This window comes from Leptodactylus fuscus, chromosome 4, assembly GCF_031893055.1.
Source record: "Leptodactylus fuscus isolate aLepFus1 chromosome 4, aLepFus1.hap2, whole genome shotgun sequence".
In the NCBI taxonomy this organism is placed as follows: domain Eukaryota; kingdom Metazoa; phylum Chordata; class Amphibia; order Anura; family Leptodactylidae; genus Leptodactylus; species Leptodactylus fuscus.
This window is the reverse complement of record NC_134268.1, coordinates 39124667-39150836: the sequence shown is the minus strand read 5'-3', so window position 1 is coordinate 39150836 and position 26170 is coordinate 39124667. Positions and strand designations below refer to the sequence as shown.

At 43.3% G+C, this 26170-nt stretch overlaps 1 protein-coding gene across 1 annotated transcript in view; it reads left to right on the top strand.

Annotated features, from left to right (window-relative positions):
• Positions 1–23755, top strand: part of DECR1 (2,4-dienoyl-CoA reductase 1) — a 39733-nt gene extending 15978 nt beyond the window's left edge. The window contains exons 3-10 of the mRNA XM_075270334.1: positions 278–335; positions 912–998; positions 9042–9189; positions 17541–17640; positions 21152–21224; positions 21569–21715; positions 22197–22259; positions 23062–23755. Coding sequence (XP_075126435.1) covers positions 278–335; positions 912–998; positions 9042–9189; positions 17541–17640; positions 21152–21224; positions 21569–21715; positions 22197–22259; positions 23062–23121 — 736 coding nt within the window. The 3' untranslated portion in view covers positions 23122–23755. The remainder of the gene's footprint in view (positions 1–277; positions 336–911; positions 999–9041; positions 9190–17540; positions 17641–21151; positions 21225–21568; positions 21716–22196; positions 22260–23061) is intronic.
• Positions 23756–26170: the final 2415 nt, after the last annotated feature.

Sequence of the window (26170 nt, the reverse complement as noted above, 5' to 3'; positions counted from 1 at the left end):
TATTAGATATATCAAACTGAAATGGCTGTTGCAAATACCAAAATATTTAGAACTAAAAATGATTAAGATTAATAGGGGTGCCCAAACTTTTTCATAGGACTGTATATTCAGGGTAGGAGAAATCGCATGAAAGTCAGCCCGGGTCTCCCAATAATCCTCCTATTTGTATTGCACAGCACTAGAGTCATCCCTTGTCCAGCTACATATGTAATATTTTTCTTTGTTGAACAAGAGTGACCATTTTACCACATTATATTCTATTATTAATTATTTTCAGGAAACTGGACGTTTTGAAAGCAACAGCAGCTGAAATCACATCAGAAACTGGAAATAAGGTAATTTTAAGACTGCAATTTCAGCAGGATTCTGAAGTGACATATCTGCTGTATACACTATGAGGCTGAGGGCGCCTTTGTCCTGCCGTGCGGCTACTGTTTATCTGGATGCTTGTAGGTTAAGGCACAAAATAATCGTGTGTTGTGGCCCATGTTATTGTTCAGCCTGTATTGGTGGTTGTCATATTTTGATCAAATCCAAATATATATTTGTTCTTTCTTTCCTTCTAATCTGCTATTGTATATTGATTTCCAAAGTTTTATGTTTGTGTAATGACAGTAACCTGTATTACAAAATTGTCTGACTCCTGTATAAGCAATGCCGCCCCTGCCACCTCTTGTGTCACCCCCTCTACCTCATAGATTGTAAGCTCTTGCGAGCAGGGCCCTCAGTCCCATTGTGTGAAATGACTTTTCTTGTAATGTATCTTTGTCTGTCTTTGAACCCTATACATTGTACGGTGCTGCGAAATATGTTGGCGCTATATAAATAAAATGTATATATTATTAACCCTTGTTAAGACTGTACTGACTAATACAAAGTTGTATTCTTCCACAATCTTCTATGTGTTACAGGTTCATGCTGTTCAGTGCGACGTCCGAGATCCAGAGTCCGTTAAGAAAACTGTAGCAGAAGTGATTCAAGTAGCAGGACATCCAAGTGTGAGTATAAGTCATCACCTTGTACCCTTCAGACTCTCTTCACAGGCCTCTCCACTTGTACACCTATCCTTTGATACAGTAATGGTTATCCTAGTGCCTTTCAATCCTGTCAAAGGGTTAGACTCGGATAAGACTGAAAAAAGGATCGTCCTTGGTAAAAGTAAAGAATCTCTCTTCTTGCATACAGATTTGAGATGAAAAATCCCTATTACTTGTGTCCCTCTTCATATTTTTAGAAAACTCTGTCCCCCATTCTGCTTAAAATATGTAGGGAATTTAGTACTGGTCGTGTAAGATTTCAAGAAGCCGGACACATAGTCTGCTTTTTCTAAGATTGGTTTCATATAAGAGTACGGCCCTGTTCAAACGGTGCAAGAGGGGGTGGATCTTGGCACTGAGTCCACGTCATAATCCACCCCCTCACAATAGAGGTCTATGTAGAGGGATAGCGGGCTGCCCTTTCTTCAGGCGGATTCCTGACTAGGCTCTGGACTAGGCCCATTCATTTGGGCCTGCTCCGGAGCTGGAAGCCGTGACTGTTGGAAGTCGCAGCAGGCGTATGTTGTTCCTATTCTGACGCGGCTTCCCGCAGCAAAATCAGGTCCAAAATACGCTCCCCTTGCGCTGTGTGAACTAGGCCTAAGTCCTCCTTCACATGACCAGAGTGATTTTCACTTCAGTCTGTCAGACTTGCTATAACAGGCCAGAAAACTGACGTGAGTTATAACCGAGATCTACGTCAGTCCTTGACAGATAGAACACCTCCCTTATTTCCTTATATCTTTAACCATTCACCATTAGTAAGGTAGAAAAATTCCTAAAACGTAGGAGGAAGGTGGCATTAAGCCCTCTAACTACTTAGGGCTCTTCTTGTCATGGCCTCAAATCCTTCTTAAATTCTATAGAATTTTTTAATATGGAGCAAGTATTGCATTGCAGGTTTGGTCTGAATATGGACGTTGACTTGCTCTTGACTAGTAGATGTATACAGGCAGGGTAGGGATTTGTCTGCCAGGTATCTTAAAGGCTTGAAGCTCCTCAAGAATAAGAGTGTTAAACGTCCAGTCATCTCTTGATGTGGTTGGCCTTGCTGGAGCTAGTAGTTCCATATATTTAGGACCTGGAACTTCCTCTCCTTCTGTTGCAGGATTTTCTATCCAGTTTTTATTGATTTTCTGAAGCCCATGGGGACTATCAGACCTCTCATGTTCAGCTTCTGTGTGTGGTCTCCACATGGCGTCTCTCTGAACTCCAGCAGTCACTTTATCACCCGCTGGAGCTGAATTGATGGCAGATCTATCTTCTCACTCCTCAGCCTCCTTTTTACTTGCATCTCCCTGACATGGCCTCTTCCTTTAATATATCCCTGTATGACAGCGCCGGCAGCATTTCCATTGGCCTATTAGTGACTCACCTGGATGACTTAATGACAGAGTTGTCCATTTACTTTCATCAAAGGTCTGATCTATTCTGTTTGATGCCTGGCTAAATGGCTCACATCTATTGCATATCATTGCTCTCTCCTACTCACAATGTGACCCTGTGGCCAGTCGTCTTTTCAAGCACAGACACTTATTGTGTGCTGTGTAATTTGCATTAAATATGATGTGGGATTTAGATAATGATTCTTGGTTAATTTCACTGAAATATCGTGTTCATGTAAATGTGCTGCGGCAATGTGAGGAGCCTGTCTATTGTCAATGCCAGAGTGAATAACATGACCCCATTCTGCAGGGTCCTCCTTACTTCAGTGTATTTACCTCGGGATATATGTGTAGAAATTACCCGACGATCTTCCTTTTTTCACCTGCAGCCTATAGTATATAATCCTTCTGTGCTTGCTTTAACAAAAATCCATTCGCCATGCTTTGTCTTGTGATAGTCAAAGCTTTAACCAAAGCAGCCAATCAGAAGAGGCAGATCTGATGGGGTATCACCCTGAACCAATCATGAAGCAGGAGGAGTGTCTCAGACACCACTGACTCCTTGTAGGCACAGCACCTAAGCCAAAGTCCAAGATCACAGCTCTGTCCTAATGGAGCCACATTAAGAATCAGCCAAGCCCTGACATTTTTGAACCAAACCAAATGTTTTTGGTTATTTTTGAGGAAAAAAAAAAAGGCTGTGTTTGAATGCATTTAATGGAGTTGACAGGTCATGGATAAAATGGAGCTTATCTTCAATATCAGTGGGGTATGAAGACCAGGATCTCCAGCTGATCAGTTGTTTCACAGTTTACATCACGCACTGTTTCATAGTGGTCATATCTCCTATTCTATAGAACGAGGCTGAAATTGGATCGGACACTGCTATGAATAAGAAGGTGTGTTATGTAAGCAGTAAAGGGGTCACTGTACTGAGTACAGTAACCCCTTTACTGCTTACATAACACACCTTCTTATTCATAGCAGTGTCCGATCCAATTTCAGCCTCGTTCTATAGTACAGTGTACTGCAAACCTTTCAAACAGCTGATCAGCGGGGGTGCTGGTGTCAGACCCTCCTTACCCCTACACTGATGTTTAATTGATGACCTTCCCTAAGGAGAGGTCATCAATTAAAAAAATAAATAAATAAATAGTCAATGCCATTAAAATATGAAGAAAATTAAGCGGCTTTCCACTTAGTGTTTGCCCAGTGCTTAGCAGTTAAATACTGATGACCTATCTTCAGGGTAGGTCATCAGTATCAAATCTGTCAGAGTTTGACACCCGGAACCCACGCCAATACTGCTGCAAGCTTTATATCAGTTCCTTGGGCCACACTACAGTGTGCAATGCACCGTTCATTGAATATACAGTATCAGGCAGGTGAAACAGCTGATCGGCATCAACTGATACTGATGACCTATCCTGTTAATAGGTCATCATGATCCAACTTTGCTAAGACCTGGACAACCCCTTCTGTCTTGTGCCTACAATAATTATGTACAACCATGTCTTCTACACTTTGAAAGAGTAACTGTTTAAATTTTTTAATTTTTTTTTGCAAATAAATTGCTCAGATGACTATAAGAAACTTTGTAAAATATCTTATCTTAAAGGAAAATGTACCCATCTGCTCCTTTCCTGCCTGGAAAACTGCCGAGGCTAGGATTACATCTGCATTGGGCTCTACGTTGTTTGTGTCCGACATATATTGGATGGATGGATGGATGGATAGCTAGATGGATAGATACTGATGGAAAGAAAAGTCTTTAATAGTTTATCATCAGGTCTTAGCAAATCTGAGTTGTATAGATGTGAAAAAAACTCGGATGAAAAAAATCTTACTATATCCAGGATCATGGGAGGAATATGCAAATCTGTCTCCCAAGATGCATATATCCAGGATGTGTGTGTATATATATGTATATCCAGGATATCAGTTTCTACCCTACTTCTCATTTACTTTTCTTCCAGCTCTGCGTCTCCATAGAATTGTATGACCTGCAGGCTGTGTTTATTTAAGATGGATTTCTGTCACTGAACTCAGCAGTTTGCTAGGCAGAAGAGGAGCTGATTTCAAGAGATAGGAGCATTTTCCTCTGATAAGATATATTACAAAGTTTCCTATTTTCACTTGAACTGTTCATGTACTAAAAATGTTCCTACGTCCACCTCATGGCGTTCACATGGGTATCGAGGCTGTGCCCTTGTGGTCAACAGTGCGATGCTGCTGGTGATTACCATCTGGCTCCCGCCGGCACTGATGCCTGGCTTTGCTCTTACATCAGGGCTTCATTGTAAAGGTTCGGATTGGAGAAACGAGTCATTTAGCATTGTGAAGACTAATCCTGCAGACAGTCTTTAAACGCCTTCATCTGCTTAGAAACCCATTACAAAAACATCCATGTATATGGTTCTGTTCACAGTGGTGTCATGGATCCCATTTGTAAGATGCTGTGGTTAATCTGTCTGACGCTATGTTCACATCTGTGCCTGTCGGAGGACCAGAACAATGGACACACAGACCAATAAACAGTGAATGTCAGTAGTGACCAATGGACCCCATTGACTATAAAAAGCTGGATTGAAATAGTTGGACGTACGGTGGTCACTGCAATGGAGACTCCTCCACGGATGTATCCCAGCCTTACAAATATTATGTGGTTTTCCTAATACGCTGTGAACATGTACTGGGAGTACCAACCTCGTTCATTCATCTGCCATAGCATCGCCAGTCACCCAAACAGGGAAAATAACATTCTATATTTTCTATGCAAATTTGAGATTTCCATGATCATTGTGCAGCACCTGCCCGGCCATGGTATGTAAGCAAAGTGTACTGGGTCATGGTGGGGACTCTTCAGGGTACAAATGTCATATAGTGCATAGGTCATCCATGGTAGATATTTGTGTATGGGAACAGCCTAATCTATTTAGAAAATGCACAAGCAATACTGGGGAACGATCGGCACTTACTACACCGTAGATTCCACCACAGCTTTCCTACAATCTTAAATGACGGAGTACTTAGTCTTACAACAGGGCAGATTCTTTATACTGTACTCAAGACGCTCATAACTTAAAGGGGTTGTCCCCACAAATTTATCAATTAAAGGTGTAACCCTTTTCTAAATGTAAATAATAAAAATAGAGTTTTAAAGATTTTCTCTAAGGGGGTCCCCAGGCTTCCGCATGTCACCGCTTTTTTAAGGGGTTTAGATTTCCATTTGGAAACCTGAATGCAGATGTGAACCTAGCCTTAGTGGTGTCAGTCTTGTCTGCATTCAATGGATACAAGCATGGATGCAGGAACTTTCTATGGTCTGGGACTTGTCATAAACCCAGCCATGATGTCCTTATTGTGGACAGGTTATCAGGCCGGGACACTACAGGTGTGAGGAGAAAACTATAAAAGTTAAACATTTTTGCAAATATAATTATTGTCTAAATATAAATGTGGTTCTGTACATGGGGAAACCCTTTTATCGGTGGGATGGCTGGAGGATGTGTGATCGTACAAGTCATGTGTCAGATTTTCCGAATGGCGCATGTGGCATAAAATATTTGGCTGAGCACACTCCCAAACCAGAGGAAGAAAGAAATTCAGACAGGCTCCATTGTTACAAAGAACTATATCTGACTGGTGTTTCAGGGATAAGGAGAGAGCTGTCAGTCAATAGGGGAAGACGAGGGGAAGCCAGTGCAAAGCCATCCAAGAATACCTGTCCTGTGCCTGGCTCCTTTTTGGAGTAAAAAATAACTACCCGTATATGCTGGAGTATAAGCCGACCCGAATATAAGCCGTGGCCCCTAATTTTTCCATTTAAACCTTGGAAAACTTATTGACTCAAGTATAAGCCCGGGGGGGGGGGGGGGGGGGTGCAGTAGATGCTGGGGAGGGGGGGGGGGTGGCATTTTGGTTGTCTGTCAGCCCATTCCCTGTGCTTGAAGACTGTGGGGTTTCTTTTTTTTTTGACCTTCTGCACCTGCCGGGCAGACTTTTTCAATTTCATGAGGCAGAATCCTACTGAGGCCAAGTCCCCTATGTTGCAGAAACCCAGCTTTTTTTGTTTCAGATTTTGTTGTGTTTTCCTCTATATTTCCAATTCCTTTTGTAGCCATTCTTGGATTTGGTTTTAAAAAAAAAAATGCTGCGTTTCCGCAATGTGGGACCTTAGGCTGAGGATTTTTTCTGCTTACTAAAATCAGCTTCATGAGATATATATGCTGGATTTACATATGAAACCTCCCTGAATGTAATATATGGATACAATGACACCTATATGAGCACTTCTAAGTGTTTTGACAAGATAAAGCTTTCTACAATTTCATTTGGCTTTGTAAATAGGTCACAACACACGTTGGACTATATTGGGCAGGCAATCTAGTGGAGATCCCCCAGGCGTTTCCGAAGATCATTAGAATTAAAAAGCCCTCCTTCCCCCTGGGATCTTAAACTCATTCTAGGCACATTTCATTATCGCATATTAGATTGTAACTTCGTTTCAGGATGTGTAAATTTTGTGAGCTGAGAACACTACTTTATATTGATCGTACAGAGACTAAATCACTTTATCCAGGAGATGCAGCTTTGTGGTGCCGGGCTCCCGCCGTATGACACACTCTCTACCTCTTAGGTTAGACTCCAGCACTTGTCATGATGGAAACTAAAGGGTGTTCATAGAAAATCTCGTCTCAAATTTTACAGGGAATATAATATTTGCATGGGGGCCACCATTCGTATGTCATAAAATGGACCCAATACTGTTATCTTCTTGATTCTGGTTCTGTATAAGGATAACTTAGAATAAGTTCACACTGGGGTTTTTTTGGACCAGATTTTGACACGGAGGCTGCCTCGAAATCCGGTCCAAAAAATGATTGATGTTTGCTACTATTTATTAATCATCTGTCACCCAGGTGAGTTTTTAAAAAAAAAACAAAAAAAACAACAACAACAACATTTATACTCTCCTTCCATTAGCTCTTTTGAGCCTTCTCGTGGCATTCGCTGCTGTCTCCAACTCTTTGGTGTACGTCATGCTCTCAGGATCACCAAAACTTACTGCATTTGTTGAACGTGAACGGTGGGGGCACAATTCGAAATTGTGCTGGAATCAGTGGAGCAGAACCTAATAACAGATGACAAAAACTTGAATTGGTGGAGGTGGTGAAATGTCCTCATTAAAGGGATTCAATCATTAAATTGCTATTTTTTTTTTTTTTCTCACTAACACGTAGGAATAGCCCTTAAGAAAGGCTAGTCTTCTACCTTTAGAAGTCTTCTTCGCGCCACCGTTCTGTATAAATCCCAATTTTCTTCTGTGTGCAAATGAGTTCTCTCGCAGCATTGAGGGAGGGCCTCAGTGCTCAAACAGCACTGGGGGCGTCCCCAATGCTGCAAGAGAAATCTCCAGCGCCGCCTCCATCTTCGTCTGTATCGACCTCTCTCCGCGTCTTCTTCCAGTGCTTTGTTCAAGCTTCTACGCGTGCGCAGTCAGACCTGCCATCAGGCCTCGGGCAGAGCTGACTACACATGCCCGCGTCCATATATATATATATATATATATAATTTATTTTTATTACACATTTTGGGTGCTGTGAGTCTGATAACCTAGTATGGTAGGTTCTGTGAAGAATGTATGAGCTAGTAAATGATTTTTGCATAGACAATACCATAAAGAACTTTGCAAGGAACAAAATGTTTGGATGAAATTAACCTGCAGTATTATTATGCAAAGGATGGACAAGGGCAAAATACCTGAATGGGTTTGATGCAGCAAATATTAAGACTGAGACTTCTATAGAAGATGTGGTACAGAAGATACCTTTTAAAGCGTACCTCCAGTTATAAGCCACTATTCATAAACAAGTAGTACAGGAGAAAATTTGTAATACATCTTAAGTGGTGAAACCAATTTCTTTATTAAGATGATTTCCTGCTACTTATCTTCAATTTGACTGCTTGTTTACATATTGTCAGGGTCTGGGGTTGCTAGGTGGGGTGGCATAGACACACAAGTCCAGTTTCTTTTAGTCCAAAACAAAGGTAGAGTTTATTTTCACTCAATAAGGTAGTGCAGCAACAAAAGGAAACAGTACAAAAATAAATACCTGCCCGGCTGGGCTCTAACTAAACATAGGATAGGTTACCTCAACTAGAATCACAGAAATCCAAAAGCCAGTAGAATCATTCAGGACACAGCTCCAAAAATATGACCTCTCCGTTGACACTCCAGCCAAGCCCTGCCCAAAGTCTGCTGCTGGAGAAACTTCTTAAGCCTCCTTGATGAGCAGACTCTCTGCAGCGGAGTCGCTGGCGGAACATCCCCAAAGTGTGGACTGGAGGGGGGGTGGAATGACAGGTCCCATTAACAACCTCCTATTTTATACCCTATACAGGTGACTACTCCCATCAGATCAGAAAGTTTATATCTTATCCCCTCCTGAATACAACAGTAACTTGGTTACCTCCACAAATGCGCCAACAGTAGTTACATCCTATAAATCATAAACTTTATTCTCGTGAAGTATGATTCTATAGGATTTTTTTCTTCTGTCTGCAGCTTTGTACTTGATCCTTATCTTAGGTTCTGCTTTATGTTCTCTCCCGTTAGGTTGTGATAAACAATGCAGCCGGCAACTTTATTTCTCCTTCCGAAAGACTTTCTGCCAATGCCTGGAGAACCATCACGGACATCGTTCTTAATGGCACGGCTTACGTAACTCTTGAGGTTGGGAAGGAGCTAATTAAAGCAGGAAAAGGTAAGCCGCGGATCGACCTTGATGTGACTTGACCTTTACCTGCTGTGAGAGATCTCAACACATCTAGCCCAAACATTTTATCCTCTGCTCTTCGCTTTACATTGCTGATGTCATATTGTACCCGTCACATTGCCAGCTCTCTAAAGAATTCATTAATTATTTTTTTTTAGGATTTTTCTTGCTTATCAGAAATTAATTGACGTAAAAGATTATAAAACGGTATAGAGGATTATAGCAATTGATAGCATATATAATCTGGAGATTCTCAGATAAGGCCCTGTCCACATTAGGTTTGCTCTGTACCTGGTGACATATTCCCCAACTTTTACCTCTGACGTATTCAGTATCTATAAGATGTATATCTCCGACATATGCCATTATGTAGCAACACAGTGGTATATGCCAGTGAATACCACCCTGACAGGTTCAAAGCATGCTCTTTTGGCCTCCGTTGGTTAGATGGGTGACCTATAACTACATTCAGCATTAGAAAGCAAAGCAGAATACGGTTTCCTGTACAGGGGGGAAAAAAAAAAAGTATACCAAGTACATGTAGTACTAGGCACAGCCACAACAGAGTAGACAGCGCTGTTCCTGGTAATGAATCAGCTGCACTGCCCATTGGGGTCTTCATCTAAGAGTAAGTTCACACAGGGTTTTTTGGATCATAACCTGAGGTGGAGGCCGCCTTAGGTTCCGATCCAAAAGCTGGGTAGCGGCGACTGAAAGCTGGTACACTGCACTGGCATCCAGCCGCGCACTCCGCTCTGGATTAGTCCGTAGTCCAGAGGAGGGAGTATCTTCAGGCCGAATCGCGAGGCGAAACAAACTTCTTTTTCCGGGAGCCGGCACAAGCTCCAGAGCGGCTCCCATTGATTTCAATGGGAGTTGTCTTTTTGGTCAGGATTTTGAGGAGAATACAGCCTCAACATCCTGACCAAAAAACTCAGTGTGAACTTAACTTTAGGCTGAGTTCAGACTGGGCAGAATCCGCCTCAAATTCCTGTCCAAAAAAACCCACTTCTATTGAAATTAATGGGAGCCGGTCATTTCCTTTTTTCCGCAAGTGGTCTGTTCCGGCTCCCGGAGAAAAGAGATCTGCTCATTCTTCAGGCGGATGCCGCTGCCGATTCAGCCTTGGACGTCCACCCGAAGACACTCCCTCCCCACTAGGCCCATTCATTTGGGCCTAATCCGGAGCGGAGTGCCGCTACCAGTTTTTGGTCCAGAATCTGAGGCGGCCTCCGCCTCAAATTCCGGACCAAAAACCTCCATCTGAGCCTAATTTATGGGGCTGCAGGAGTCTACCTCCACTGATCTGAACCCTGCTACCGCTGTACATCATCCGCTCCTTGTCCGCAACTGCTGAGGCTGCTTATTGTTCTGAGACTGAGAATTTCCGTCATCCAGGTACCAGCGCAGGACCAATTGGATATTGGCCATTTGCAACGGCGTATCGAGGACAGGTGCTAAGGCTTTATTTTTTTTTATTATTTTGCACCTCCTGATGGGTTGCACCAATTCCTGGACATCACCTTTAAAAATCTCAGAAAATCCCTTTTAGCCGTGCAATTATTATATACAGATGTAGCATTCGTCAAATGGAATCTGATAATTCGCTGCAGAGGCTATTGAAAGCAAAGGGAAAAAAGTGAAGCTATATACAATGGTGCGTGTATATAGATTTATATCACATTAGATATATAATCTTCCTGTGCTAACTGCAAGAAAGCTAGAAGTAAATACATTTCATCAGCACTGAAAATAGATGTGATTTTTCTAGTACTAACATATTTAGCTGTGATATAACTGCACACATCTGTCCCCTGGGGCTTGCAATCTAATCTGAACATCACGGATACGCAAACCTAGACTAGAACTGGCTCTTCAGCAGACCGGCTCCAACATGATGCATCAGGGTCCCTAAACCGGGAACATCTATCATGTATTTGCAGATGACAAGGCAATAACTAAGGGACGACTCGTCACTTTCACTCCAGGATACATGATGATCTGATAAGACTTTCTCTGCAACACAAAAAAATTGTCCTGAAGACAAATGAGCGACCCTTCCAGTAGTTCTGGGTAACAGCGCTGCTTATCGGTATAGATCCACGTTACAGGAATTGATCAAATCAGATGTGGTTAAACTCAGATATATGGAGCCGATGCCAGACGGCAATGGACAATTCAATGATTAGAGTCTGGGGTGACAGATGCAGTATTCAGGAGCCGCACCGAACTCTACAAATCCTGTAAAAGGGCAATCGGATTAGGGTGTGAAGATCTTGTCGTAATCTGCGGAGAACATCTCCTATTATGAATTAGAGATGAGAGGACCGGAGATGTGTTCTGTACACGGCATCCATCAGGGCTATGTCCTCTGCTTCATCTAAAATTCATTGGCCAATAGGGGCCTGAAAACCTGACTTTTTTTTTTTTTTCCGGTTATTCTTTTAGAGAATTCTAAGTAGAGTGGCTACAAAGAGTGTCTCTGTATTTGGAGGTCCCGGCTTGCGCATGTATTACATGGACATCCCATTAATTTCAATAGGCAGTACATAATGCCTAATTTTACCATATGATGGCGCTGCAGGGAAAATTAGCACTTTAGTTGCCACTATAGCAGGGGTAGGGAACTTTGGCTCTCCAGCTGCTTTGAAACTACAACTCCCAACATGTTCCATTCACTTCCATGGGAGTTCCAAGAACAGCAGAGCAAGTATGCATGCTGGGAGTTGTAGTTTTGCAACAACTGGAGTGCCGAGGTTCCTTACCCCTGCTCTATAGCCTAAAGCTAGTTCACCTTGTGATTAGTCCTTACAATACTGTACAAGCGGCCATTTTTTCGTGGCCTGTGGGCATGCGCAGTCTGCTCTGCCCGAGGCCTAGAAGGTGCAAGCCACCGACAGAAGCATAGGCTGAAGAAGAGGCGGTGGCACTGGAGAGTTCTCTTGCAGCATTGGGAATGCCCCCAGTGCTGTCTGAGCAGTGGGCTCGCCCCCAGTGCTGCGAGAGAGCATTTGCATACAGACAAGAACCGGGATTGTAGACGAATGGCGGCACGGAGAAGACGACGAAAGGTAGGAGAAGAATAGCCATTCTTAAAGAGGACCTTTCACCACTTTTGGGCACAGGCAGTTCTATATACTGCTGGAAAGCTGACAGTGCGCTGAATTCAGCGCACTGTCGGCTTTCCCGATCCGTGCCCGGTGTAAAGAGCTTACGGTGCCGGTACCGTAGTGCTCTATGGTCAGAAGGGCGTTTCTGACCATTAGCCAGGAACGTCCTTATGCCTCGCGGCGCCAATCGCGCTGTGCTGTGGAGCGGGGAGGAACGCCCCCTCCCTCTGCTCACACAGCTCGTCCATAGACGAGTATTATCAGGAGCGGGAGGGGGCGTTCCTCCCCGCTCCACAGTACAGCGCGATAGGCGCCGCGAGGCAGAAGGACATTCCTGGCTAATGGTCAGAAACGCCCTTCTGACCATAGAGCACTACGGTACCGGCACCGTAAGCTCTTTACACCGGGCACAGATCGGGAAAGCCGACAGTGCCCTGAATTCAGTGCACTGTCAGCTTTCCAGCAGTATATAACACTGCATGTGCCCAAAAGTGGTGAAAGGTCCTCTTTAAGGATATTCCGACATGATATCTAGAAAAAAATGTCTGATTGATAGGATCAATTTAATGGGTTTCTGTCAGAATCCATGGCAGGAAACCAAGGAGGACCCTCAAGTCTCTGAATCCGATTTACTCTTTGTTATCCCGGATTTCCGTTTGGATTTACCCCATTTAGTGACACCATGATGCAGTTTCCGATGCAAGATGGTGTTTTTGTTTTTTGTTTTTTTCTTCGGGTTTTTTTTTAATTTTGTTTTAGCATGAAAAAAAACCCTCATAAAACTACTCGTTCTAGATGTGCTGTGTGAACGTTGCTTTAGGGTTTAATTACTCATTAATGTTAACCCTTTTAGTGAACACGTGCAATTTTTCAGTGTTCGGTGATGCACGGCGTGAGTTACTATGCCTGATTTGAAAACTTTGTTGTGATTTTTTTTTTTTTTTTTTTTTTTTTTTTTTTCCCGCCCCGCTTGCATCCACATTTTGATTTATCAGCTGTTTGGTCCACTGTGTAAAATATTGGAGTATACAACGTGAAACTCATTTTAGTCAGTGCGCTGTCCTCGGGCATGCCTTGTAAATGTGTACATAGTTCATGACTCAATTTATTGTACTCCGATTGAAGCATCAGGCCCCACCATAAAATGTGATTAGCTGAGTCAGATTTCCTGTTTCCACAGCGGTATTAAATTTTGTATGGATCTCCTTTAGGCAGGAATAGTTTTAATTACAATTGTTTTGATAACTTTTCCTTTTATTAAGCCATTAATAATTTAACCATTGGTTGGCTGCAGAATACAAATGTGCCAGTCTTGTTTACCAAGCCGGAGTAGTATTTGTACCGTAGGCTTAGAAATGACAGGTAAAGCTGCCACTGCCCAATTGAGTCACCATTATGGTATAGTGTATGGATGATACTATCACCTGTAGCGGGTTCTTGTTATTCTGCACTTACCGTACACCATTGCAACACCAAATTGTCACCAGGTTTGGTACCAAAGTGTCCTGAATAGGATTTTATCCTTGAAGCACAAAAAAAATTCAGGATGTGGTGGAATTGGAGAAAAGCAAAATGGAAGATATCACTTGAGCAATAAGGGTTAAGCTAGGGGCAGTTATCTAGATCAGGAGAAGAACCTTCCCTAAAGCCCTTTTTAGCTCATTTGCATTAGAATTACAATGATTTTCATGAAAATGGAGCTGCAATGCTGAGTAAGAAAGCCCTCTTTGGAAAAAGTAGAAATTACCCTACAAGGTAATGTCAGTAGATTGATACAGATATTCCTGCTGACAGACTCCTTTAGGCCGGGACACCATGAGACGTAAATGCCACTATTTGTCATGGAACTCCATGGGTAAAATAGCTGCATTTTGCAGTCGGGGCAAAGTGATGGGATTCTAGCAAATCCCATGCCCACTTAGCGTTAAAAACCAAGGTGCAGACTCGCCACGATTTCCACAACCGGCACAGTTTTGGATATTGCAGCATGTCAATTATACTTATGGCAACGCAGGCGGTTTCCCCATAGGCATAATTGTAACGGTGCGCAGAGGAAACTTCTGCAAACTTTGTCTAAAGCTCTGCGGGAAGAACTGCCATGCATTGCTGCCGTGGTTTTTCGTGCATTGCTTTTTTGCTGTGGGGCCTTAGCTTTACCAAGTTGCAGAAATACAGTTTGTTTGTTTCGTTTTTTTTGGGTTTTTTTTTTTTTTTTTTTTTCGCGGTCTTTTGAGCCAAAGCCAAGCATGGATTGAGCAGAAGGGATAAGTATAAGTACTTTATATATACCGTGTTTCCATGAATATAAGACGGTGTCTTATATTAAATTGTCGTCCTAAATATAGGACCTGTCTTATTTTCGGGGGATGTCTTATGACAATCAGCAGTCATGCTGGCACTTCCTTAGTGGAGCGCCGGCATGACTGGCGGTTGTAGGTTGGGGGGGGGGGGGGGGAGGCGGCGGGTTGGGGTATCATACTTACCTTTCCCATCTTCGTAGCAGCGATGGTGCTGCTGTTCATCCCTGCAGCGGAAGTGGTGGGTGGGGATTAGCGAGGCTTCCGGCGGTTGCGCCGGGGAGCCTCACATCACCGGCCTTGCATCTGGCTGGATACTGTGCTCCATGTGCACAGTAAAGCCGGCTGCTGTCTCTGCCTCTGGGATGAGCTGGGAGAGCCAACTCCGTGCAGCGTATGCACAGCGGGCATCTCCCAGCTCATCCTACAGCAGCAGGGACAGTGGATACAACAGCAGAGGCTGCAATAACTTTTGATCATGCCTTGTTTTCGGGGGGTGCCTTACATTAGGCAATTCTACAAAAAAAAAAATCCCATGCCTTACTTTCAGGGGTGTCCTATTATCTGGGAAACACGGTAGCTGCCATTCCTAGCTTTGGCTCAAAAAAACGCAACAAAATCTACAACAAAAAAAGCTTCTTTTCTGCAATGTGGGGCCATAGTCCTAGGCTAAGGCCCCACTGGGCGGAAATGCTGCGTTTTTTGGGCATTGCGGAAACACAGCAGAGAAAAGCGCTGCGTTTTACAGTTCCAGCATAGCGAATGCAATTTTGTCTAATCCTTGCCACATGCTGCGGAAAAAAAAAACGCTGCGGAAAAGCTGCGTTTTTCAAAAACTTGAACGTTTTTCAAAAACATAGCATGTCAATTATACTTGCGGAAACGCTGAGTTTTTCCCTCTATAGATTTCTATGGAGAGTGTGAAAACCACAGCAAAAACGCAGCATGATAAATGTGTTGCGGAAAAGCATCAAAATCCACAGACAAAAACTCACTGTTTTGCTAGGTTGAGGCTAAGGCCCCATGGGTCGGAACTAGAGATGAGCGAACACTGTTCGGATCTGCCGATCTGAACAGCATGCTCCCATAGAAATGAATGGAAGCATGCAGACTTGGCCGGCCGCTTAACCCCCCCGCGTGCCGGCCGCTTTCATTAGTTTCTATGGGAGCGTGCTGTGAGCGTGCTGTTCGGAACGGCTGTTCCGAACAGTGTTCGCTCATCTCTAGTCGGAACCACCTCGCTAAAGTGCTGCGAGAACAACTGCGGCGTATACACATTGCGGTTCTTCCCGCAGCGCTTTGAACAGAAAGTTCTCAGAGTTTTTTTCCACGACAGAAAACGCAGCATTTTCTCTGCGGGTTGTTTTTGTAGCGTTTCCGGCAGGTGGGGCCTTAGCCTTTAAGGGGTTTTTCCATCTCAGTGTTTCAGCAGTTTTGCCTGCCGTCTGCTCTTCTCACTTCATGTATTTCACCCCCCCCCCTCCCCTTCTGCTGATCAGGACACAGACCACTTATACAGATCAGATAATATGCAGATGCTTGTACAGAATAGACTCAGTGTTATCTATGTGTTTACATGTTTTCAATTAGCTGAACTGATTGTCTTGTAGGCAGGAGCAGTGACTGATGCCACTCGTCCTATAGGTCCGTGATTATTGCAACGCTGTGTAAACAATAGGATGTTTTTGGGTTTTTTTTAAAATAAAGGTTGCTGGTCTTTCTGCCCTTTCACTACTGTTCCCCCCCCCCCCCCCCATTGTTTACCTCCTCCCGGTCTTTGTCTCCCCTATATGTTTCTCTCGTTTGTCTTTTCCTATGTTCGTTGATTGTTTCTTGTTATGTTCTTTAGCATTTGCATTTCTAGGCCTCATGCTGTTTCCAGTATATTTTGTTATGAACATGAGGAGGGGTCTCCCCCTGGCGCTTTGCTTTCTTGTGAGGCCTGCGTGCCTTATACTTTGTCTGATTCTTATCATGTTTCTGTTGGTTTATTTTTTCCCCTTCCCTGCTTGTTATATAAAATCCTTAATAAAATCCGATTACACACAAACAATGGGAAAAATAAGGTCACATAGCAGGCAATCAAAGCAGAATTTCTAAAGCAATGTATTTAGGAAAAGTCTTAAATATATAAGCCACCAGTCTAGATAGGATCCTTGAGATAGGACAACCCATTTAAGGACAATTTGTTCCTGTCCATTCGTCCTGTGTGGTATTGGGAGGCTGGTGGTGGTTGTGGATTAAGCCAAAAGTTATTCTTACTGCAATTTCTAACCGTAAGGGTTCATGATCTTCACATTTGCCAATCTTCCATGCTTCTGAAAACTCTTACATGCTGTATGGACATCACTTCTATTGAACCGTTCAGCTTGTTGTATATACCAGTAATTGCTTTTTAGCTCAAGTGGTAAACCTATAGACTAGAACGAAGAACCTTGCAGCTGTTGCTGCCTATGGTGCTGTAAAATATCAGGATGGAAAACTTACGAAAACCTGAAAATGTCTCTTTGTATCTATATCTGCAATAAGAAGGAACACCAGAGCCGTTCATGTTATTTTATATGGTGGTAGATTTCTTTGTCCACAACCCTATCCATGTGCTGGGCCACTTGTTTTTCTATGAATGTTCTTCCTAATAACTTCTAGTCATGCTCGCTGATGGTGAATACTACGAGGAAACCATAATCTACTCTAATAGGAATCCCAAAAGGTTTAGATCACTGTGACCTGACGCTCAAAACACACCACTCTCCGAAATTATTTTGGCTTGTGTGACTCACCATTTTATGGATTTTTGGAGGATTGGTCATACCTCTGGACATGTCTTAGTAAATGCTTCAATTCCCCATAAAATACCAATTGGAGGGTATATTTTCTTATCCGTACTTATCTGTAATATTATATTTTGCTGTTTTTTCTCCACTATTTCCAGGTGCTGCATTTCTGGCCATTACCACAATCTATGCTGAGAGTGGATCTGGATTTGTTGTTCCCAGCGCCTCTGCTAAGGCCGGCGTGGAAGCCTTGTGCACGTAAGTAGTTTTTAAGGTATATTACAGTCAGCATTGAAGGGGTTGTCCAGGATAAACTGATAATTATCCCCTAAACTAGACCCTCTCCCCCCACCTAACTTCTAATTTACTTCAATTTTTTTAATTTATTTTTTTTTAAATGTACAACTAACTACCCATATCCCTGGAGTAGTCATGTGACTGCTCCAGGGACACTTTCTGATAATCCGGTGGCGTTCCGTTTCACCGCTTCCGAAATGAAACATCACCACCACTCTTACCCCTCCCCTAAACCCTGCAATACTTAGGGTTAGTTCACATGTAAATAACATGTGGCTTATTTTGGCACCGGGAAAAAAGCTTCCTAGTTAGGAAGTTTTTGGGGGGTTTTTTTTGGACCTTGCCAAGCTTTTTTGGAGCTTTTTCTTGTAAAAACAACTTCCAAAAAAAAGCCAGGCTGTTTCCCCTCCTGTAAAGTGAATGGGCTGAAAAAACTGCATCGCGTTTTTTTGCAAAAAAAAAAAAGCGTAGCTTATTTTTGCAAAAAAAAAAATGCGGTTTTCGCCTCCCATTCACTTCTATTGCTTTCTTCAGGTGGAAAACGCCTGAAGAAAGGTCATGTCACTTCTTTTTCTCTGCTAGCAGAAAAAAAAAAAAAAAAAAAAACTAGCAGCCTACATAGACCACTATTGTAAAGGGGCTGATTTTGAAGCGAAATCCGCTGTCAAAATCGGCCTCTTTGCCCCGTGTGAACTAGCCCTTAGCAAGCTTTCCTGTGTCCGGAGAACGGGTCCTCCCCTCTTCCTGTCTTCTAGTAGTGGATGGAATAGCTTAGCCTGGGAGATGGGGAGGATGGGAGGGGCTAGTAATGGGTGGGATCGCCAGGCTAAAGAGAGGCAGGGTGGGAGGGGCTATTAATGGGTGGGATCGCTAGTCAGTAGAGATGAGCGAACACTGTTCGGATCAGCCGATCCGAACAGCACGCTCCCATAGAAATGAATGGAAGCACCTGTGACGCCAGCCGGCCGCCGGCAAAGTCAGCGTCACAGGTGCTTCCATTCATTTCTATGGGAGCGTGCTGTTCGGATCGGCTGATCCGAACAGTGTTCGCTCATCTCTACTAGTCAGTGAGGGTGGGAGGGGTTAGGTTAGGGAGACGGAGGATTTTGTAATGGAGTGAAAGAGGAGAAGGGGGGCTGAGTGAAAAGGAGTTAGTGCAGCAGCTACACAGGAAGCTACCGCATGTAAACTGCATATACGTGAAAAAAAAAATGGGGGAAAAAACTGTGTGTGTGTGTGTTTGAAATATCACGCCTGATTTGCTAAGCTGTAGAAATTTCCTTAATGGGTTCCCATCTCAGGAACAGGATATGCCCAAAATGTCTGAAGCAGATTCTTCCTATTTCGTTATCGGGTCAGAAACCACTATACCTCCCACAGCAAATGTTAAGTGGCCGATCACCTCTCCATTTAAAAGTCCTTCCATTTATTTTATTTCTGTCTCACTATATGAGGGGCAGGGTTTAGGGGCAAGGGAGTGAGAGCAGTACGAAATGTGCCGAACACGTGTGCAAGATGTACCATATTTATAATACACTGTGATATAAATGGAGAGGATCTTGTGACTGTTGTACCTGGTCTAGTACAGGCCTAAATATAAGGTAGGATTAGTTAAACCCCAATATCTCCTGTACAACGTCAGCACAAATGAAGAATAGGCTGTGATTGATATATGATTTCTGGTTTGACCTTTACCTCTTCTTGGTCTATTATGCATGCCACTGCTCTGTACTTAGCTATCCGATGGTTCTCATTGAGATTCGTGTGGCTGCACAAATTTTCAATCAACCCCTTGCTCCATTCAAACCAGGGTGCGAACATGCTAGTTCTTATGATTATTGAGGGACCGACACCCAGCACCACCGCTGATCAGCCAGAGTTTAGTGCCTTTGCATTTGACAGGTGACACCCTATTCATCGGTCACGTAGCCTGTTTGTAGCTCATACCCATTCAAGTGAATGATGCTAAATACAGCCACTATACGTTGTACAACACTGTGCTTGGTATAGAGCTGATCGGTGGGTTTTCCCAAACCCCTTCAAATGATTGTGAAATGGTCTTGGTGAAATTGGCCATTGAAATTGACTAGTCATCGTTCTTGTGATATAACAAGCCTAAGACATGCATTTTAGGCCTTGAAGAAGCCACCATGGGGGTATATAACCTTAGTTACTTAGATAACTGTGTGTGTCTGAACTTATCCATAGGTCACTTCTTAAAGAATCAAGACTCAGATGAATTTGCCAACCACCTTTGTCATACCAGCTCACTTCCTACTGATGAATCCATTGCAGCAATATAGTAAAATCCCAATACAACAGTACTAGGGTGGACAATGTTTGACATCCATCCCCGAAGATATTATGGTTTAAATTTAGATGCCATTCAGCAGTCCATTGTATATTAGGAGACTGGACTTCAGGGGTTTTTTTGCCTTCCCCTGGATCAACATTGTAGGGTTATAGGTTGGACTTGATGGACTGATGTCTTCATCCAACCTCATCTACTACTGTGTTTCCCTGAAAATAAGACAGTGTCTTATATTAAATTTTGGTCTGAAAGATATGCTATGTCTTATTTTCAGGGGATGTCTTATTTTATTTTTGTGTGCTGCTGCCACCACTGCTGAGATGTGCTTCCTGCGCAAAAATTGTATGAAAAAAAACATTGCAGCCATCTGAACGCTGTGTGCGGTGCTCCGTGTGCGCAGATATGTCGGCTGCTGACGCCGCTGCGATACGTTGTATCCACTGTTCCTGCTGCTGTTAGATGAGCTGGGAGAGTAGACCCCCCTGCCGCATACGATGCTTACCGTAGTGTATGCACAGCGGGCGTCTCCCAGCTCATACCTGTGCACACAGAACATCGCGCACCGTGTTCAGCTGGCTGCAATGTTTTTCTTCATACAATTTTTGCGCAGAAAAATTATTATTATTGGGGGGTGTCTTACTTTCAGGGGGTGCCTTATATTAGGCAATTCAACAAAACCTCTGCTATGTCTTACTTTCAGGGGATGACTTATTTTCGGGGAAACAGGGTATGTAACTATGTCCTCTCCATTGCTATATACAAACAGCACCGCACCTCCCATGAGGCGACCTGAAGCGACCGCTTCAGGCGGCGCTATGCCAGGGCCCCAGGGAGGGCGGCATTTTTGCTTACCTAAGCCAGTCCAGGACATGCTGTCCTGGACTGGCTTAGCACCGAGCGGTGGATTGGGGAGGCCCTGTGGATGCAGCGCTGCTCCAGCAGCCTCCTCTCACGCTCAGGCAGAGAGCAGGTCCTCTCCGTGCCTGCTCTCTGCCTGTGAATGCCGCTCCGCCACTCCCCCTCCGCTCCACCCCCTCCTCCCGAGGGGGGGCTTTCTGTCGTCCGCCGGGGCGGCGAAAAAAGCAGGTTAGCCCCTGTATACAAAGTAATGTCTCCTGTTACTTACGTCCCTGTTAAATGTCAATATGATTTGTATTGTAGATCTCTTGCATCTGAATGGGGAAGATATGGTATGAGGTTTAATGTTATACAGCCTGGACCCATAAAAACAAAGGTATGCTGACCCTTTAAGATGGAAAATTAATATATTACATATATAGGGCACCATGAAAACTCCACATTTTACAATGCTCATAGATTCTCATGTACAATAACTCTATCCTCTCTGTCTGTGGCCTCTTTACTAGCCTCTCTGCCTCCGTAGTCTGTTTCTTCAGGGAGGAGATAAAGGGCTTTAGTAAGTCATGTATCCTTCTTCTTTACTAGGGAATAGAGCTAATAAAACTTTGCAAAGCAGTGTGTAGTTTAAACACTGCAATAAGGTGGATCACTGGGGTCACAATTTATATGGTTTTTATAAAATTTGCATTACTCTGCACATTTGTATTCATTTTCCAGGGTGCATTTAGCCGCCTGGATCCCACCGGAGCCTTTGAAGGTGAAATGATCAAGAGGATTCCATGTGGTCGTCTGGGCACACCAGGGGAAATTGCAAATCTTGCATTATATCTGTGCAGTGATTATGCAAGCTGGGTGTCCGGAGCGGTAAGTGTGCAAGACTATTGTATACAAGTTCTTGTACGCTCTGAAATAGTTAGTTTGAAGAAGGAGTCTGTCAGCAGACCCCAGCATATCAATCTTGCCACACAGATAGCAAAGTGTGTTTTTCCCGTTCTAAATCGCTGCCTCCATTTTAGAGATCTAGCCTTGTCAATATGTGTGTGTGTGTGTGTGTGTGTGTATATATATATATATATATATATATATATATATATATATATATATAATATATAATGAGCTCTCTGCAGCAACAAGGGTGTAGCCATTGCTGAGCATTCGGACCCCCCCCCCCCCCCCCCCCCCCCCCCCCCGATCTGCAAGTTATCCCATATCCTATGGATTGGGATAACTTGCCTTCTTGTGACGATCCCTTTAAGGATTCCTCTGGTGTAAATAATTTGCCTTATGTATACAGTTAGTTATACCAATATACCTGTTTTATTGTAGCTTTGCTCTCTCTTTCTAGATCATACGCATGGATGGTGGTGAATATGTTTTTATGGCTGGAGAATTTAACGCCTTGCAAAAGGTAATGCAATTATTCTAATAAGTCATTCCTGTTCTGTACCTAGCCATGTGGTAAAGCTTGCACCTTGCGGAGGCTTTGACTTTATACTTCCTACTATAAGTAAAAGTTTGCATTCTGCAGCACTGACTATAAGCTATAACTTTGCAGTGTAGTTCATTGTCAAGGTTCTCATTGTTTGTGAGCCTCGGGAGTGCGGACGTCCATGCTGCAGACTCCTGCACTGCATCCATACACAGCAGTAACGTTTCCTGCGCTGCTTCTATAGTAATCAATGGTAGCTTTGCAGTTCCGGTATCCCGCTGGATATAAATGCCTTGGAGCACAGGGATCTGCCCCCTGCTGGAGCTGTCAGGTACAGGCATGGATGTCTCAAAGGAGGAGATCTCTGAACATGAGCAACATTACATGTAAAGTGATAGCTTATTGTAAGTACTGCAAGATGATTTATCACAAAAACTAGGCATTTGTTGGACCAGGCCATTTACCTGGTTGAGGACCGGACACATTTTAGGATTTTTTTCACTTGCTGCAGGGCTGATATCTGTCCTCTAGGACCCAGTAGCTCAGCCCTTGGTGGTCGAAGTGGAACCACATCATGGTGGCTTTTATAGCTGTGTATACAGTGTTCATTGAGCGCTGTGTACACTGTGATCATAGAGGCAGGGATGGTAATAAACCATCCCTGCCTTCCCTATAGGGAGCCCAGCTATAGTATCCGCCATCTCTTTACCGACTTATGTTGGATAGAGAGCTATTCACATTGCAACATGTATTTATATCACATTTTATGTTTCCCATACAGGTCACTGGTGAGCAATGGGATATCATGGAAAAAATGATCCGAAATACAAAAGGCTCCTAATGTAGCCTCTCCTCATTGTGGATTTAGAGAAGAATGGATGGTGTAATGGAGGATTTACCCTTTACCCCCTTTTAGTAATTTTCAACTATTAAAATCGTACAACTGTGAAATATCCGCTCCACTAAGGCTGTGTGCGCGCTGGATTTTTCAGATTGACCACGGATGTGTAAATGGAAGTCGTGGTCAGTTACGATACATTGAGCACCCGAATACTGGGATCACTATTCTACTGAACAGACATAAAGCCGTGAGTGCAGTAGAGAGTCCTTCAGCCATTGGGCTCTCACGACTCCATAACTGGCCATGATGCCATGACTTCCATACACACTCCCAAGATCAGTCTGGTAAATACGGCCCGAACACACAGTATTTTGTGGACAGAACACGGTTGTCAAAGGTTGCACTTGATAATTCTTCACGTTGGTGCTAGCACTTGCTTATGCGTTTTCTCCCTAAAAGGAGATTTCTGTTTCTGCTTGGAAAATGAGATATTCAGCCCCCCAAAAAATCTGAAGGCTGTATCCACGCTAACATCTAGATGGGAACTGTAATATACTGGTATTTGTTAGCAAAGAGAACTAAAAACTTGTACTGATATCATGTCTGTTACATACATCGCCTAATGCCTTAATAGATGTGATTAAATACTATTCATTCTTAATGGGCTGCCTGTGGTTCACTATAGCCATACGGTATGCGACGTTGTGTGAGTTATCAGGCTGCGCACGGATCTACATTTGTGTGTGTGTGTGTGTTTTATCAGTCTAGTGTGTGTGTGTGTGTGTGTGTGTGTGTGTGTTTCCAGTCTTGGGTCCTGAAACCGCACTGTCATTCCCAATACTTTTAGCTTGGGGAACATATCCATAAAATGACTGATTTGTTAATAACTTTCATAATATAAATGATACATTATACTCCATATATACATATTTATACCACACCCAGACACCACAATAGGGTGGTGGTGGTAGGGTGAGGGATTAATGCCTGCTGCTTCCCTGGTCGTCTTGGGGCTTATGCCATTATCCTTGAAAGACTGGGATAGTAGACAACATAGGGAGAGCATACAAACTCCTTGCAGAGGTCCTTGGCAGGATTCGAACCCAGGACTCCAGCACTGCAATGCTAAGCACTGAGCCACTGTCCCTGTCCCTGTCCTGCATATTTTTTTGAGAACCCATCCCTACCCCCATCTTGTAGCTGATTGGTGAATACATTGTGACTTCTATGGGACTTCTGAAAATAGTCGAGAAGGGAATTGGGAGCCATATCTGTGAGACCTTTATTGCATCTCTTGTCCTTGATTGGAAACCCCCTTTAGTACCCTCGGCCTTCTTCCCTGGTGGTTTATGGCTTGCTGCTGGTGTCATATGGAAGAGGAAATTCTCATCTTTGCTATGACCCTAATGGCTAGTTCACGCGTAGTTTTTTGGTCCGGATATTGATTTGGGAAGCCGCGCCAGAATCCGGAACAAAATACGGCTTCCGACAGTCGCAGCTTTCCACTCCGGATTAGGCCCAAATGAATGGGCCTAGTCCGGAGGGATTGTCTTGCCGCGGAATCCACGTCAAGATAGGGCAGGTCACTTCTTTTTTTATCGCGAGTGGTATTTTACCTTTCCTAAAACGGAAATGACTGGCTCCCATTAGATTCAATGGGAGGCGGTTTTTTGACCCGGATTTTGATGCGGATTCCGGACCAAAAAACTATGCGTGAACTAGCCCTTAGGTTTCAGTTCCACTACTATTTCTTATTCGACTGGCAAAATCCCCAGCATTTTACAGTCCCTACAAAGTGGATGGGATTCTGGCTAATGTTATTCACACATTGCAGGAAATAATTTGAAGCAAAAGTGCTGCAATTTGCATGCAACGATTTGCAAAAATGCAAGAATTTTGCACATGTAGTCAGTAGTTGGGCCACAGACCATTCCCTGTTTTCACACAAAGTGGAAGTAGTGTCTAAAACACTTGCTAAACGTGGCGCACAACAGGTTATACAGATTCTTTGGTGCAGATTACACCAGAATTCTTCTTAATAAATCTCCCCAACATGTGCCGGCAGAGATCGGAGACGCGGGCTGAGAAGTGCAAGTACAGAACACCCTGAATATGGATTTTTCTTAGCAATACTTTAATTAAAAACGAAGGTGCCCCAAATTCCTAATGAAGTCCAAATCAAAAAGGCTTAAAATGACTTTCCCTGCACATTACACACATATAAGTGACACTAACACTGTAAGTAATTTGTGAGGCTCGACCTAAAAATTCAGTAAAGTGGATTTGTGCGCAGGCAAAGACGATTTTCTTCTCATTAGGTCCGGTATCCGCGCACTCTCCTTTTTATGTCAGTTACTTATAAGAAGCGCCGAGATTTCTACAAGGAGTCTTTTGTGTCTGAAGAAGCCTTTATCCTTTTAGATATTTCTGTAAGATTCACTAAATATAAATTTTTTTTTGCTTTAAGAAAAGCTACAAGCAGCAAATTGAAGTCCATTGTCTGATCTGCGGACATGATGTCTTATTTTAGAAGACGAGATGAAGATTTTGATCCATAATGTACACAGGTGATTGAGCAGAGGAGCTGTAGCTACAGGTAACCCGTAAATGGCGATCCGGAATAGGCGCACAAAAGATGATGGTTGTCATGGCTACCATAAAAAGTCATGTATATCTTTGTAGAATAAAAGAGAGACAGTAGGGATTATCAGCGTATTATAGAGGAAGAGGATCTTAAGAACAAAGTCTTAGGTTACAAAGGAAGATTTAAGACCCCGCAGATAGTTATTACAGATTCCGGCGCAGTTCACGCATTGAGTCTAAACAAGCTTTTGAAGTAAGATCCGTAATGATAAGTTGATTAAAGCCGCGACTTTCGGCTTCGCTTCTAAAGTTGGATGAAGCATCATTTTCTGTTAAGCCCGGGCCGGAACGTGTGGAATATGTGATATATAGATAGATAATGTGAAATCTTTGTATGTCCTTCGTTGGTTATCACTTCCTACAAGCAGTAGCCGCTTTAGGAGATGTGAATCTACCCAGCCAAAAG